General features: G+C 35.3%; 1 protein-coding gene across 3 annotated transcripts; it reads left to right on the forward strand.

Annotated features, from left to right (window-relative positions):
* The first annotated feature begins 468 nt into the window (after nucleotides 1-468).
* On the forward strand, nucleotides 469-17,045 carry LOC129281240 (tRNA methyltransferase 10 homolog A-like). 3 transcript variants are annotated; one of them, XR_010296555.1, is made up of 8 exons: nucleotides 469-575; nucleotides 6,036-6,218; nucleotides 7,094-7,268; nucleotides 10,419-10,565; nucleotides 11,331-11,477; nucleotides 13,387-13,492; nucleotides 13,746-14,680; nucleotides 14,747-17,045. XR_010296555.1 is itself a non-coding variant. In XM_064113618.1 (7 exons), the coding sequence occupies exons 2-7, from the start codon at nucleotides 6,076-6,078 to the stop codon at nucleotides 14,183-14,185; spliced, it is 1,158 nt and encodes a 385-aa protein (XP_063969688.1). In that variant the 5' UTR covers nucleotides 472-753; nucleotides 3,726-6,075; the 3' UTR covers nucleotides 14,186-17,045. The 3 variants fall into 3 exon arrangements, 2 of the variants coding, with proteins under 2 accessions (XP_063969688.1, XP_054773159.2); XM_064113618.1 differs by having other exon boundaries at nucleotides 472-753; nucleotides 3,726-6,218; nucleotides 13,746-17,045; XM_054917184.2 differs by having other exon boundaries at nucleotides 472-575; nucleotides 13,746-17,045.
* Nucleotides 17,046-17,051: the final 6 nt, after the last annotated feature.

A 17,051-nucleotide genomic window follows, 5' to 3' on the forward strand; every position in this document is an offset into this window, starting at 1 on the left:
ATAATGCCAAGATGAGGATGCATTTGTGCAGTTTGCACTGGGTCCTAGCTCTCCCAGATGCCAGGCATATTGCTGTGAGGTGTGTTTACTATCGTTGAAAGCAATGATGCAGCTTTTGGATGGATTGATTCTGTATTTCCATTCTTTTGTATAGTTGTTTGTGACATCAAGCATAGATTGTAGTTCACTTGGTGAATTACTTAGAAGGGCTACATCATCAGCAAGGACTAGAAGACCAGAATATCGACCTAGTAGATATTACAGCCAAGATTCCTGCTGCGTAGACGTTTGATGAGTGCATCAATGAATGTAATGTAGAGGAGAGGAGATAAAACTCCCCCTCGCCTTACTCCTTGACTGATTGGAAAGGGCTCACTTGCTACATCATTCCAAAGGACTTGACTCTGAAGATCTTTGTACAGAGACTGGATCATACAGTATTGTGTGCCGGGCAATTTTTCCTTTTGTATTGTAGTCTTGGCGATACCATTTGCAGCCGTGGACGGAAAGATCGGACAAAGTCTTCTGACCTGATTTTGGGCGAGTTTTAGGCTTAAATCACGAATGTTTACCATGTAAGTCAAAACTGAACACTATATTTAAGCAAGAAATGCTGCTTAAGATATAAATTTACACGTTTTCACCATACATTTGGCAATAAGCATAGGCGACGATTGAGTGTTGTGTACTCGGTCCCATATGCTGAAATTTATGTCTTGTGTCTCGTGAACGAAAGGGTCACAAGGCCCGGAGGCGCGTTTCCGTTTTACACCCTGGCGAAGGCATTTTCCGGAAAAATAGCCACAAAGCGACTAGTGAAGAGTCTACGTCTACGTTTGTATACATAATCAGCTGGGTGCGCGATCCAAAAGTCCGCACCGAAGATATCCGCAGAACATACGTGCAAATGCAGCTGAGGCTGAGCTTATAGACCAAAAGCTTCAGTCTCTGTATTTTGGTTGTTCTGCTGAACTATATACGTTGGCTTCATGATTTTTTTTACTTTATCGCACATGATCGTTTATATGAATGAAAACGAATAATAGCTAAAATATTGAAAAATAAAACACATAATTACTTTTTTTCATATTATATCTATCCTTATATCTATCATATCTGTCTATCCACTATCTATGTTATAAATCAATCTATAGTATGGTACTACATGATATATCTATCTGTTAATTTGTCTATCTACTCTGTCTCTCTCATTCTCTATCTACCTATCTATCTCTCTATCTATCTATCTATCTAACGTCTATCTCTCAAACTCTCTATCTATCCATCTGTCTCTCTTTTATTTCTCTCTCTCCATCTGTTAATCTACTCATGTGCAATATCAACACTGCTTCGACTTCCTTCGGGAGTCTATTTCCTCAGCTCTACTTTTCCCTTTTTTGTGCAAGATTCGATTCAATTACTACTTTATTTACTTGTTACCATTGTTAAATGTCTTGTATTGCATAATGATTTTTTTTTCTTCTGAAGGTTGCCTCCTATTCTCTTTCAAATTCCACCTCTTGCTTTCCCTTCTCTTTGTCTTATCCCAATTTCTTTCCCTTCTCTCACCTCTTTCTTCTTAATCTTTCATTCCGCTTTTTTCTTCTTTGGTGACACTTTACTTTTGGCCTTTTGTATTTATTAATGATACATTTCTTTTTTATCTATCTCTCGAATTCTCTCTATCCATCTGTCTGTCTGTCTCTCAAATTCTCTCTCTCTATCTATCTCATCCATCTGTCTGTCTTTTTCTCTCTATCCGTCTATGTATCTATCTCTCAAATTATATATCTATCTATCTATCTATCTATCTATCTATCTATCTATCTATCTATCTATCTATCTATCTATCTATCTACTATGTAACTACAGTATCTATCTATTAATCTTCTCTGTCTCTCTCTCTCTATCTATCCATCTGTCTTTCTCTAGTTCTCTCTCTCTCTATCAATCTATCTATCTATCTTCTATCTATCTATCTAACTATCTATATGTAACTGCAGTATCTATCGATCTGTTAATTTGTCGCTCTTCTCTGTCTCTCTCATTCTTTATCTATCTAACATCTATCTATCTCTCAAATTCTCTATATCTCTCTCCCCCTCTCTCTATCTATCTATCCATCTTTCTGTCTTTCTCTATCTATCTATCTTCTATCTATTTATTTATCTATCTCTCAAATTCTATCTCTATCTATCTATGTAACTACAGTATCTATCTATCTGTTAATTTGTATATCTTCTCTGTTAATTTGTATATCTTCTCTGTCTCTCTCATTATTTATCTATCTATTCATCTAACATCTACCTATCTCTCAAATTCTCTATCTCTCTCTCTCTCCCTCTCTCTCTATCTATCTATCCATCTGTCTGTCTTTCTCTATTTCTCTATCTATCTATCTTCTATCTATCTATTTATCTATCTATGTAACTACTGTATCTATCTATCTATCTATTAATTTGTCTATCTTCTCTGTCTCTCTCATTATTTATCTATCTATCTATCTATTTATCTATCTATATATCTATCTAACATCTATCTATCTTTCAAATTCTCTATCTCTCTCTCCCTCTATCTATCTATCTATCTATCCATCTGTCTGTCTTTTTTCTCTCTTTCTCTATTTCTCTTTTTCCGTCCATATATATATATCTATCTATCTATCTATAACATCTCTCAAGTTCTCTCCCCCCATCTATCTATCTATCTATCTATCTATCTATCTATCTATCTATCTATCTATCTGTCTATCTATCTATCTTTTATCTATTTATATATCTATGTAACTACAGTATCTATCTATCTGTTAATTTATCTATCTTCTCTGTCTCTCTCATTCTTTATCTATCTGTCTATCTATCTATCTATCTATCTAACTAACATGTACCTATCTCTCAAATTCTCTATCTCTCTCTCCCCCCTCTATCTATCTATCCATCTGTCTGTCTTTCTCTATTTCTCTCTATCTATCTTCTATCTATTTATCTAGCTATCTATGTAACTACAGTTTCTATTTATCAGTTAATTTGTCTATCTTCTCTGTCTCTCTCATTCTTTATCTATCTATCTAACATCTATCTATCTCTCAGATTCTCTATCTCTCTCTCTCTCCATCTCTCTCTTTCTCTCTCTATCTATCCATCTGTCTGTCTTTTTTCTCTCTCTCTATTTCTCTTTATCCGTCCATATATCTATCTATCTATCTATCTATAACATCTCTCCATCTCTTAAGTTCTCTCCCCCCATCTATCTATCTATATATCTATCTATCTATCTATCTATCTCTCTGTCTTTCTCTCTCTCTCTCTACTTCTATCTATCTATTCATCTATCTATCTATCTATCTATCTATCTATGTCTCTATCTATTAGTTCTATATCTATCTTTCGGCATCTAAGTGTATCAATCCATCAAACTTCAATTTTCTTTCTATTATATGTATCTGTTTATTTTTATTTTGTCTGTCATTCTATTCATTTAGTTAATAATTTATATTCATAAAAGCATGTTCGGATTTCACTCATATGACTGCTCTCTGTACATGAAGTGCCGAGGAACTCTATGCTCTGATCAGTTACTGTGCAGATTGCATGCGGTGGTGTGGGGCTCGCCTGTGTCGCACGCTGTAACCAGCGACGTGTGTAGACTCTTCACTAGTCGCTTTGTGGCTATTTTTGCGGAAAATGCCTTCGCCAGGGTGTAAAACGGAAACGCGCGGCCCGGAGCGGTATTTTGAAAGTAGACATAAGAAGACGATCATAAAAACTAAGATTTTTACATCAATAGAAATATTTCAACCCCTAGAATAGCATCTAACTCCATCCAGGTAACAAAACAAAAAGAAAATACCAAATTTAACTAACGAAACGCCACCCAAATCTGAGACTCAGTGAGACTGAGAGCCCAAAATTATCTAGAGACCCCTTGTTCACTGCAACCACCCTGCCTGTGCTGTGGGGAATCTACAGGTTGGACTATGGCATGCCAATGCTGTACAGAGCACACACTTTTAAAAATGATTAAAATGTCACTTTTGTGACCAAAATTACTAATTTCCATACAGTTGCAATTTATTTTTCATTAGTAACTTTGGAATAATTTTGTATTCACTAGAGCGCTCAAAAACTTGAATTTTTGGCATATTTTTGTGTACGCCCTCTATTGATGGAAAATAATATGGCAAGAAAATTTTCATTTTTTTTCTTCTATTTTTAATTAAGAAAAAAATAATTTAACGAATCAAATTTACTTAAGGGCCAAGTTGTATGACAAATAGGTGTAATGGAAACTGTCAGTGTAAAAAACCAAGCATTTGTCCCAAAGAAAAAGAGAAAATAAGCCAAACATTGCCATCCTTATTTTGCCACACATGGAGATATAACTAAGAACAAGGTTATATCATAACCTTGTTCATTGAATGAGTGCTAGAGACTAGAGTCTAGACCAAAAAAAAGCTTCAGTCTCTGTTATTATATTTTGTTTGTTCCGCTGAACTGCGTTGGCTCCACTCACCAATACATAGACTGAAGAGTTGTTGGCCCATACGTACAGACAACGTATAGCAGTAACATGTTAGATCTAACATTCGGCGGAAACCCGAATTTCGGATCTTTTTTTTTTTTGCATAAAAAATGTCACATTACAAAAAAGAAATAACATCAAAATTTACGAAAAAATATATAAACTTCAAAAATATTGTACCTTAGACCGTAAGTTGCCATCTTGGATGACATCATCCTTACAGACGTATTTACCAGTCGCTATATATCGAGATTTGTGCCGCTTCTTTGCGCTTGTAGATGTGCGTGCGTTCGGAACTTGTCGTTCGCATTGATTGGCCAGGATATCGTAGGATATTGTATAATCGCTAGCGAATAGTGTTAGCTTGCTTTGCACAAACTCTGCTGAACATGTGAATATTTCTACTTATCGTGAACTACGAGAGTGATTTTAACTTACCCCAGGTTGACCTACTTGTAATTTTTATACCAATAAACGATTAAGACGTGGATCATCATAATTATGTCAGGGGCCCAAACAGGACAAGAGAAAGGAAATTATGGGAGACCAAACCCCCAACATTCTCAATCTTTCATGTAAAAAGCGACTGGATCTAGAGTAAACACGGGCAATCTCGCCAGTCAGCAAGAAAGAAAAAAATGGTAAAACATCAAGTAACCCATCGTAAGCACACGTATCTCACAAATCTAAGTCAGCGAATGTTATTTATAGTGTGAACTACATACATGATATGACCAATCGTACATAGGTTTTCGGGTTATATAACTTTCAACCATTTTAAAAACACATTACAAAGTTTCTCCATAGCTCTTGCATTGTTTTCTGTGCACAGTGGGGTGCACCGCCGGTGACCAAAGACATGATGTGACGTCACACGAATTGGGCCCATTTTCGATGCAGAGTTTTCACGCTCATGGAAGAGGCTATTTGGAGGCATTTCAATTGAGGATATTAAGAAGCCAGAAGATTTTTGTGATTTGATATTTTGATGAGCATGTTATAAAAGATGTAGGCTATGCTTAGATACCAAATTTATAGATATTTATTTCCTTCTTAGGAGGTTAGTAAAGCATAGTAACCTCGCAATGCGTGTGAGTGAGTCTTACTTAGACTCTAATAGAGTCTTATGATGTTATGTCAAGGCCGAAGCTATCAAATAGTTTGTGGATTGTCCTATGGTGAAAGATGATGTTGATAAAAGGTCCATTTAGCGTCATTATCTCTTGCTAATTGTGGCTTTCATTTATTATAAATATTACCAATTCTGTAGGTCTACTGCTGTGACTAAAAGAAGGAGAGACGAAGATAATTTAATTGAGGAGAAAAGTCTAAATCAATGCCTATGGAGAAAAGAGGGGAAAACGACAGATATAAAAATGTAAAATCTAGATCTAGTAGATGTATATAAATCTGCTACACTTCATTTTTTTTCTTTCTCCATTCCTCTCTTTTCTCTCATCCCAATCTTTATTTGTTTGGTCTTTTGAACTTAAATCTGTTTAAAATCTATTCAGCTTGAATTCAGGGGAATCATTACTCCACTATTTATGAAGGATGGATGAAGAATCAAGTTGCCAACCCCAAGAAGATGACAGTAAACAGGAGACTGAGAACAAAACATCGCCAGTTCTATCTAAAAACCAACTGAAGAAACAGCGCAGGCATGAGAGATGGGCAGAAACAAAGAAAGAAAGAAGGTACAAATAGCAGTGTGTCTTCACAAATAAGATCAACTTTCCATGTGATGTTCAAGTTTAATCATTAAAATACTAGTTTAATCATTCGATTGTCAGTTGAATAAAAATTGATTTTTTTTTTTAATTAGGAGAAAAAAAATTAAGGGTTTGAGTTATTTGAAGATGAATGAAAGAGTTGATGTCATGAGTTGTATGACATCAGTGTCACTGGTATTAGAAGTTCACATTTCCTTTTCATCGTTTGTTTGAATTGTTTGAATTTTCTGCTCTGATAGCTTAGTTTTCATAGAATACATCTTTGATTTGATATATATAGTATTAGGCCTAATTGTTTTCAAAAGTTCAGACAAGACCAACATACATGTACTTTACCAGAGTCCTATTCATTATTAACCCTTAACGTGCCATGAACACATATCTGTGCATCCACTGGAGTGCCACGAACACATTTACGTGCAATGGTCACACAGCTATTGTTATGCCCATTGAATTTTGAGGAGTGCATTGCATGCATGAGTGATTCAGTTCAGCTTATGGTCAAGAGGTTCTAAAATATTTGTCTAAGGAGTGATTCCCTTTTTTCATAAATAAAACAATTAAATATAGACTCTGAAAAAAAATTTGGAACTCGCTGATTACAGCGAATGGCACATTAAGAGTTAATGATTATTCTATTATCAATATTGTTAATATTTTATTTTTATTTATATTTCATTATTGGATTGTTGATATTTGTTATTAATGTCACAATCATTGTTATAATCATCATTATTATCATCTTCTTCTCCCTCCCCTTCCTCCATTTCCTCCTCTTTCTGTTCTTCTTCCCCTCCTGTTCTTCTTCTTCTCCTCCATCATCATTATTATTTTTGAAGGAAAAAAGAGCGAGAGAAGAACAAAGACAGGAAGAGGAAGATATTAGAAGAGGCGAGAAAACAAGGAATAGGTGAGGAAAGTCTGGTTGTGAAGAAGAGGAAGATGAGCGACCCTGAAGCAAGCAACATCAAGGTAGCCATTGACTGTGCCTACGATTCACTTATGACAGAATCAGTAAGTTTGTTTTATTTCATTTAATTAATCATTGGTTTCCTAGAAACCCCTGGAAAAGATTGTATCTAGATAGGTGATGATATAATATAAGTACATGTAGATTAACAAATTTCTCTCACCCATCCATAATAAAAGTATATACTCATATTTTCAAATGAATAAGACTAATTGTTTTGCAAGACATTTCCCTCTGATTTCTATTACTTAATTCATTGCCAGGTAGATCAATATCTAGACACACAAAATTAATAACTTCTCTATGATATCATATGATCAGTATATTATTTTTATGTAACCTTGTTCAACAATTATGTTATATTGCAGGGCTCGACACTAGCGCCGGTCCGACGGTCCCAGACCGGTAAAAATCACTGTCGGGCCAGTAGATTTTCAGAAATAGCAAGATTTACTGGTCCGACATGACCAGTAAAAAATATCATTGTCGGGCCAGTAATTTTTCCAAAAATAGCAAGATTTATGGGTCTGACATAAACAGTAATAAAAACTATTGTTGGGCCAGTAACTTTTTCAGAAATGGTCAAATTCGCTAGTCCAACATAAACATGAAAAATATTCCATGACTCAAATTGCGAACCATTTTCCTCCCGTTAAATTCTGGCATTCACACACAGAACACACACAGAACACACACAGAATGAATCGCATGCAATTTTTAATAGGGTAACATACAGTGTACACATGGCTAGCCAGCCACACAGCCCACATGGTAAATTTCCTACTGGCTGCACGAACGAAGCTTGGCTAACCTCTGGCAGAAATCTCTCACAGAACTGTCAAAATTCACATTTCACACTAATGAAAAGCTCTTATAATGTCCATATTTCCTAAAAATTTGCCAAAATTGGGGTAACTCTGTCATTTGTAAGCAGTAAAATGAGAAATTTTCACTTCTGTTTTAGTTCAAAGAGATCGGGTTTCGAGTGATATCGTCTGAATACATGATAGCCCCACATATGCATTTGTGTGTGTGTTGATACACTTGGTTTCTTTCGTAGCTAGTACTAGTATATTTTAATTGAGCCAAAAAGAAACTGATAATTTATTTATGATGATAGTTTTAGCTTTCTTCCTTTGTTTTCTTTCAATCTTTCTTTCCTTCTTTCTTTTCAATCTTTCTTTGTTTCTTCCCTCTCTTCTTTTACTGTCTTTCTTTTTAAATTTTCCCTTTTCTTTGTCTTTCGTTCTTTCATTCTTTCTGTCCTGTTAATATTTTTCTCTATTTCTAATGCTCTTTCTTTTTTGATTTCCTTCTTTCTTTAATTCTTGAGTCCATCCAATCTATATTTATCTCTTCTTTCTTTCTTCATTTCCTTCCTTCTTTTCCCCTTTCTTTCCTTCATTCTTTGTTACTTTCTTTCTTTCTTTCCTCATTCCATCCATCCTTTCTTTACCCTTTCTTGTTTTTATTCCTTCTTTCAGCCCTTTCTCTCTTTCATTCTTTCCTTTCTTCTTTGTCTTTTGTTCTTTCTTTTTCCCCTTTGTTCCATCTATCCTTTTACCTTTTCTTTCTTCCTTTTATTTACTGCTTGCTTCCTTTCCTTTCTTTCTTTTTTGTTCTTCCTTTCATTTATTCTTTTACATTTTCTTTCTTTCTTTTTATATTGCTTGCTTGCTTCCTTCCTTCTTTATTCATTCGCAACATTCTTTTTTCCTTCTATCATTTTCCCTTTTCTTGATTTCTTCCTTCTTTCAATCCTTTCTTTCTGTTTTCCTTCTTTCCATCTCTCCTTTTACCCTTTCTTTCTTTTTTTATTCCTTCTTTCCTTCTTTCTTTCATTACTTTGTCTTTTGTTCTTTCTTTCTATATTGCTTGCTTCATTTCTTTCCTTCTTTCCTTCATTCTTTTTTTCTTTTGTTCTTTCTTTCCTTCTTTGGTTTTTTTTTCCTTCCTTCACATTTTTTCTTTACTTTTTTCTTCCTTCGTTTCTTTTATTCTTTCTTTTTTCCTTCTTTCCATCTCTCCTTTTACCCTTTCTTTCTTGTTTTATTGCTTCTTTCCTTCTTTCTTTTTCTTTTTTCATTACTTTCTGTCTTTTGTTTTTTCTTTCTTTATTGCTTGCATCATTTCTTTCCTTCTTTTTTTTTTTCTTTCTTTCTTTCTTTCTTTATTTCTTTCTTTCTTTCTTTCTTTCTTTCCTTCCTTTTTTTCTTTTGTTCTTTCTTTCTAATTTTTGTTCTTTCTTTCCTTCCTTTCCTTCTTTCTTTCTTTAGTTCTTTCTTTTTTTCCTTCCTTCACATCTATCCTTTCTTTACCTTTGCTTTTTTCTTCCTTCCTTTCTTTTATTCTTTCTTCCTTTCTTTCTTTTTGTCTTTCATTCATTCATTCCTTTTTTTTTTTGGGGGGGGGGTAACAAGAAAGGACAGCAAAATAAACTCACGCCTTTTTTTAATGTTTTCTTTATTTTTTGGGACCAGTAGATTTTAGGTTCGGACCGATAAAAAATTGAAAAACTGGGTATCTACTGGTCCGACATGAATAGGTTGGACCAGTAGAAAAAAAGGGCTAGTGTGGAGCCCTGTATATTGGATGGCTCAGAATGGAATACCAGAAATATTCCAAGAGTTTGGGCAAATATTCCACGAATCGCAGATGAGTGGAATATTGACCCTAACGAGTGGAATATTTCTTGTATTCCATGAAAGAAAGCCATCCAACATAAATATTATCATCTATCCCACCCCTAGCAATCAAAAAGAGGGAGAAATGATGAAACAAGTCATGATATCACTTATCACATAAATGGCATCATCACGTCGTAGGATCAAATTCGGTCGTTGACATGCAACATGCATGTAGTTCATTATGACGTCATTGAGTGTCGTTGTGCTCTTATGCTGCGCACCGCATTTCTTTCATTGTTGTACGCGTTGTATATTTCACACATTCGGGCATGTGCACTATACTGTTGAATATGCTCTCATATTCAATAGCAAATTTTGTACAGGAGCCTATGGGATACTCTTCGGAATTTTGGTCATTCTAGGGATACGCTCTGATACTGCACAGGGAATTGATGAAGACCAAAATAAGCGTTTTTAATGTATGGCTAAAACGCTCTATATAGATAATATATTTTACTCAATTGAAATTTCAAACTATATCATTATTATCTACTTTTTTTTAAATAGGACATCAAGAAATTAATCAAGCAGATACAGAGATGTTACGCAGAGAACAGAAAAGCCAACAAACCACTCCAGCTTTATGTATCCAGTCTGAAAGATAAGACTAAGCAGATCTTGGATGATGTCATCGAAGGGTACCAAAAATGGGATGTAAGTGTATTGGTTGCCACTTGGTCCACAGCTACTTTGTCTATTTTCTGTTTGACTCTACAACCAAACCATGTTGAATTTGCCCATTTACCAGTTTGTGACATTTCTAGTTGAATTAAAGCAAATTGCCCGTATTCTGAAGTCAGGTTAAACTTAAACTCAGGTTTAAAGTTGTGGTTTAAGTATGGAAAGCCAATTGTTACATAAATCACTAACAGTAGAGATATCATATTTCAGCTCATTTGGCTCTCAAATCATTCATAAATGTCGAGGAAGTATAGATGATCGTCTTCACCATCGGTGAATCAGGAAAGAGCACAGTATATATAAGAAACATACAACTTAATACAAAATTTTTACACTTTTGGCTTCCCATAATTTTAGCACAGAGTTAGACCATGGTCTAAGTTAAACCTGACTTCAGAATACGGGCCATTGGCCATTATGTTTAAATGATTAGATGAACTCTGTATGAATCGAACTCTCATTTGGCCATTAGACTTAAAGATAAATAACAGTTGTAATGATCTCAAAATGAGTTTGAACAGAATCCAATAAAATGACCACCCAAGTGTTTGTTTTTATAAATGAATAATATGTGCCAAATGACTCTGGAAGAAAATGTGTAATTGCTGAGAAATAAGCACAGAATTCCATCGATTGTCAGGTATTTTTCCAAGCAGTATTAGTACACTTTCCCAAGTCTTTGAATCCACAGTGCAAATTTATTTATTAAACAGAAATAATTGTATTGTTTTATGGCAGATTCACTTCAGAGAAGAAGAGCCTGAAGCGGCATTTGGATCTGAGAATATAGTCTACTTGGCAGCTGAGTCTCCTAATGTTCTCCAAGACCTGGATCCAAACAAGGCCTATATCATCGGTGGTCTAGTCGATCATAACCATTACAAGGTCTGTGCCCACTCCATAGTAGAATCTAGAGGGGGGGGCATTTCACAAAGATTAAAGTGTGATATAGAGTTTTGGTGACACAACATTTGATCCTGTGACAATTGCCCCAGGCTTAATGTCGTCTAAGATTTAGGGTTAGGGTTGCAATAGGGTTTTATGTTAGTTTTAGTGTTAGGTTTAGGGTAGGGTATAGTGTTAAATCCAAGGTTGAAGTTGTTCATTCGATTAGAGTGTGGAATTTAGAGTGGAGCAATTGTCGCCAGAGCAAATGTCATGGAACCAGAGTAGCAGACCGCATCCTCTGAGCATGATCACCCCTATGCAGTGATGTTTCATATACCGATCGCAACTGGGAATGTATGGGTGAATTTTAGTCACACTTTAATCCTTGTAAAACACTACCCAATTCTTATTTTGCATGGGGTTAGCTACCTAGATAATGAAGGGATGGCATTCAAGTTTTGTTTTTAGGCGAGCAATTGTTCCAAATTTGCAATTCTTCAAGGGCTATATAATTTTGTTTTGAACAACATAAAGTCCATCTTATATACTATTAGACCTCTGTGCTTCGCTCCTTCCCATTTGCTTTTGATTAAACTTGACCTTTCTATCAATCTATGCAAGCAAGATGGACATCAATGATTATATGCTACATGTAATATTGATCTTATTATTCCACTTTTATATTGCTCTTAACACATCAAAACAGAACAATGTCTGTAAAGCATTTTACAGATATTTCTTCATTTATTCTTTGTACATAGGGTATTATTAGAATAATATTCAAATAGTACCCTATTTAAAAAGAATAAATAGTAAAACATGTAAATGCCTAGTTGAGAATGCATAATATGTATTCTCAACTAGGCATTTGCATGTTATACTTCAGAAAGAAATTTATCTGCACTGTGCTGTGCTCGACCCAGGTGAGGTGAAGTGGTAACCAGTAGGATTGAATGCACCGATTGCTGTTGATTATTTTCGCTAAAGATGGGGTAATGGTAAATCCACTTTGTAACCGCTGGTAAAAAGTGCTATACAGTGCGTCCCACAAAAAAAGAAAACCAAGATTTATCGATGATTTATCATAACTTAATCATAAACACAATAGACAAATGACCTACCATTTTAAAGCTCAGAATCTCCTCTTTCATTTAAAATTACTTAGATTATTTCTCATTCACGCATGAGTGAGCAAAAACAATTTGAAGAGGGGATAACAAAAAGTCATTTGGCGGGCTGTATCTGGGTTTCAAAAAGAAAACCACATTTCTAAAAAGTTCAATATCTGCTCTTTAATATGATACCCCAATTACAGAAAATGGTCAAAAAATAACAAAGTTCTGGTTATTTGAAATAAGGCTTGAATTTCAATAATTTCATAAAATGAAGAGGTTTTTCAGGCTAGCGTTCAAACTCACTCGACGCTCCGTTTTGTTGACGATCAGCCATAAATTAAGTCTTTTGTTAACCATGCGGTAGCTTCTGTGGTAAACCGGTGAAAACAGGTTATTTAATGAAATTATGGAAATACACGCATTGTTTCGAGGGACCATAACTTTTTTACTTCTTGACCATTTTTTGTGATTAAGGTATCAAATAAAAGAGCAGATATTGAACTTTTTAGGCATGTGATTTTCTTTTTGAAATTCAGATACCCCCCGCCAAATGAGTTTTTGGTATCCTTTCTTCTAATTGTTTTTGCTCACTCATGCGTGAATGAGGAATAATCTAAGTGATATCAGCTGAAAGAGGAGATTCTGAGCTTTAAAATGGTAGGTCATTTGTCTATTGTATTTGTGAATAAGTTATGATAAATCATCGTTTAATCTCGGTTTCGTTTTTTCTGGGACGCACTGTATAACTCCAGCTATATTATAACATTATTATCTTTTATCTTGTTTAACAGGGATACTGTTATGAGAAGGTGGTAGAGAATGGATGGAGTCACGCTCAACTTCCGATTGGTGACTTTGTGAAACTCAACTCAAGGAAAGTTCTAGCTGTCAACCATGGTAAGTAATTTCAAAGGAAAAACTGCAGGAATTATTCAGGTCTGAATGTAAGATTGTGTGCACGATATATGTAGAATTTTCCGAATTGGAAAATGTGAACTCTCAATGAGTACAAAATAACTCTGTGGGTTAAAGTATCCTTCTATTCATTATAGAAATATATATTGTCATCATGCATGATAGAACAAATTCTAATGCTCAAACTTAATTAACATGCAAGTATTTATTTCTTTTTATCCATTTTCTTTTTCAGTTTATGAGATCATCTTAGCCTATGTTCAACTAGGCAACTGGAAAGATGCCTTCTTCCAAGTCTTACCAAATCGCAAGGTGAAAGAGTACTACTCCAAAAACGATTCTACTGAAGATCTGGGCAAATTATCTAGTCATACAGAGACCTCTGTTCAGGATCAGACATCACAGAATGTGGATGACTCGGTTGTTGACCAAACTAGAGAAGATGAGGGTCATTCTGTTGTTGCTAGGTTGGGCAAAGGGGATGGTGATCTCGCTGATGCTCCAACCAACAAGGAGGAACTTGAACAAGATGTTGTTGACTTGGTAAAAGTGTGTGACACTCACAGTAGGAACGGTAATGACCGAAATGTGAAAGAGTTTGATTCAGACAAACTTGACTCTGGTGTGAAGCTGACGGATGGGGAGATTGAATGTGAAGACAAAGATGTCAGCTGATAGTGCATATCACAAAGTGAGAAAAACATTGCTGTCATTACCTTGTAGGTATTTCTTTTATGTGGTTTAATGGCTTTTATATCTTTTGGATTTAGGATTAGACAGGTCATCACTAGTATGATAAAGAATTACTAGTCATTAAAACGAAGTGATTCCCTAAAGAAATATGAGATATAAGATCTCAGTTGCAATAGTGACATTGTAAGCATTTGTATGTGATTGATTGAGGGGAAAGAAACAAAAATATATCGGTGCAATCACTGAGACAATGTGGTTAAAAACAAATTCCATAAATTTGAGTTTTCAGATCATCATAGCTTTTTTTTCAGGCCATAGTTTGGGCCTTTCTAGTGTTTAGAAATAGCTTTTTTAAGGTAATAGTATATTTTTCTCAAGAAGATGAGCTCAAATCTTTGACAAATAGATTGTGGATTCATTGCTTCAATAGGCTTGCTCACTCCTAGGGCCCATTTCATAAAGGACTGTTGTAACTTTGCCATTATGGCAACTACCATGGTAACCTTGATTCTGATTGGCTGCTGAGCCCTGTTACCATGGTAGTTGCCATCATGGAAAAGTTACAACAGTCCTTTATGAAACAGGCCCCTGATGATATACCTCTATTGCATTCCATGATTCTAGTTGCAGCCTCTCAGTATATCCAATCCATGAAAAATAGATCAGGTTGATTAGAGGAGCATTTATTTCAGGCCCGATCACCTGCTCCCATGTACAGTTCATCCTTGACATTTTAGTTAACTGATTATCGGATTCTTTGCACCTGTTAACATTCTCAAGGGTGGACATTACAAAAGATGAAACTCACTATTTAGTACCTTCCTGTTATTGAGTGTACACTACATGAGGTGATATTTATCTGGCTGCAGTTCGCCACCTCTACTGCTTTCACTTTTATTCCTAAGACACAATGACACATATTCTGAAGTCGGTTTTAAGTTAAACTCAGGTTTAAAGTTGTGGTTTAAGTATGGATAGCCAATTGTTACATAAATTACTAACAGTAGAGATATCATACTTCAGCTCATTTGGCTCTCAAATCATTCGTAATTGTCTAGGAAGTATGAATAGATGATTGTCTTCACCATCAATGAATCAGGAAAGAGCACAATAAACATAAGAAACATACAACTTAATAACAATTTTGATACTTTTGGCTTCCCATACTTAAACCACAACTTTAAACCTGAGTTTAAGTTAAACCCGACTTCAGAATACGGGCTAGTGACACATATTCTGAACTTGAGTTTAACTTAAACTATGGTCTAACTCTGCGCTCAAATTATGGAAAGCCAAAAATTTCAAAAATTTTTCTTACTTTGTATGTTTCTTACGTTCACTGTGCTCTTTCTTAACTTATGAATGGTGAAGGAAAAGTAAAGAATGATTTTAGAGAAAAATGAGCTGATGTATCAAAATTTTACTGTTAGAGATTTATGCCACTATTGGCTATCCATAGTTAAACTGCAACATTAAACCAGAGTTTATATTAAACCCGAGTTCAGAATACGGGCCTATGGCACGTCCAGTTTGACTTAAACCTTGGTCTAGGTCAGGGCTAAAATTATGGGGAGCTATAAGCATCAGACATTATTGCTCCTTATACTTCCTTTGAGTTTACTGGGTCAACTGGGATCTTTGCCATGTTTTAATGTTTATAGAAAATTATTGTATTTATCATTTCAAGATGGCTTGTAATTTTTTGGTTGCCATATGTGATGAAAAATTGATCATGTAGTTATCTATCTGCATCACTATTTTCTCCCCATAGTTAAACCAAACCTTTAGGCCGTGGTTTGAAGTAAACCTGAGTTCAGAGTATGGGACCATAGGATTAATTTAAAGAGTCTGCCCAGTGTTCTCCTCATGCAAATAGGGCTGTACAGATACACCCATTTATGAAGAAAGGCTCTGATGCTACTGTCAGAACAGAGAAATCATCTCCAGGGGCTCGTAACACAAAGCTTAGCAATCATTGTAGAGCATTGTTTTTATGATCGATTGTATTGACTACGATGTACAATCAATCATAAAAATCAAGCATACGATTAATCACTGAACATTGTGTTATGGGACCAAGATCGACCAAAGATACTGCGTCATTACCAATGATAAACCATCGCAGGGTTTGGAGTCGGTTTTCGTTGGTGTGACGGTATCATTAGACTTAAATTTCCATACTGGCAGTACACTTTGCAAGGTTGTACAACACCTAATTAGCTTGTTGTACGCGAGCAAATGGGAGGCTGAATGTCAAACATTCGCACCGTTGCACACAAGACGTACCATCCAAAATGTACCGTTGCACGGCTTTAGGAGATGACGTCACAATACGATGTAATTCACTGCGCTCGGTAAAAATGAAGGTGCAATACGTGTATAAGCCTGCTGGCTAAATGCGCAATGCTGCCCAAGTTCATGTGTGCTTGTAGGATTTTGCTTATCGCTTTCAATTTGTTTGCACCCTTTTCATATATTACTAAAGGGAAAAACTCTTTTTTTTTCTTCATATTTTCGCTAAATTCCGAGGCCTTGTACAACACAAATAGCGAATATACTTATTCGTGAAAGAAAGATACGCTCTATTCAACACGGCTAATGCCTCGTTGAATAGAGCATCTTTCTTTCACCTCATGCGAAATCTCGCACCATCGCACTCATGCCTATTTGCTATTTGTATACTATTGCATGAAAGCTGAACTGGAAAATGTGTTTCCAAAGGTATCATGTTTAACGCTAGATAATCTTTGTTATTCCTCATGATGTGTATTGTTTGTCTTAATTGTCAAAATGGCTTTATCCCAAACTTAAAACTTCTAATAAAAGTCTAGCAACACAGCAAGTTTGC

This window comes from Lytechinus pictus, chromosome 18, assembly GCF_037042905.1.
Source record: "Lytechinus pictus isolate F3 Inbred chromosome 18, Lp3.0, whole genome shotgun sequence".
NCBI classification, from domain to species: Eukaryota; Metazoa; Echinodermata; class Echinoidea; order Temnopleuroida; family Toxopneustidae; genus Lytechinus; species Lytechinus pictus.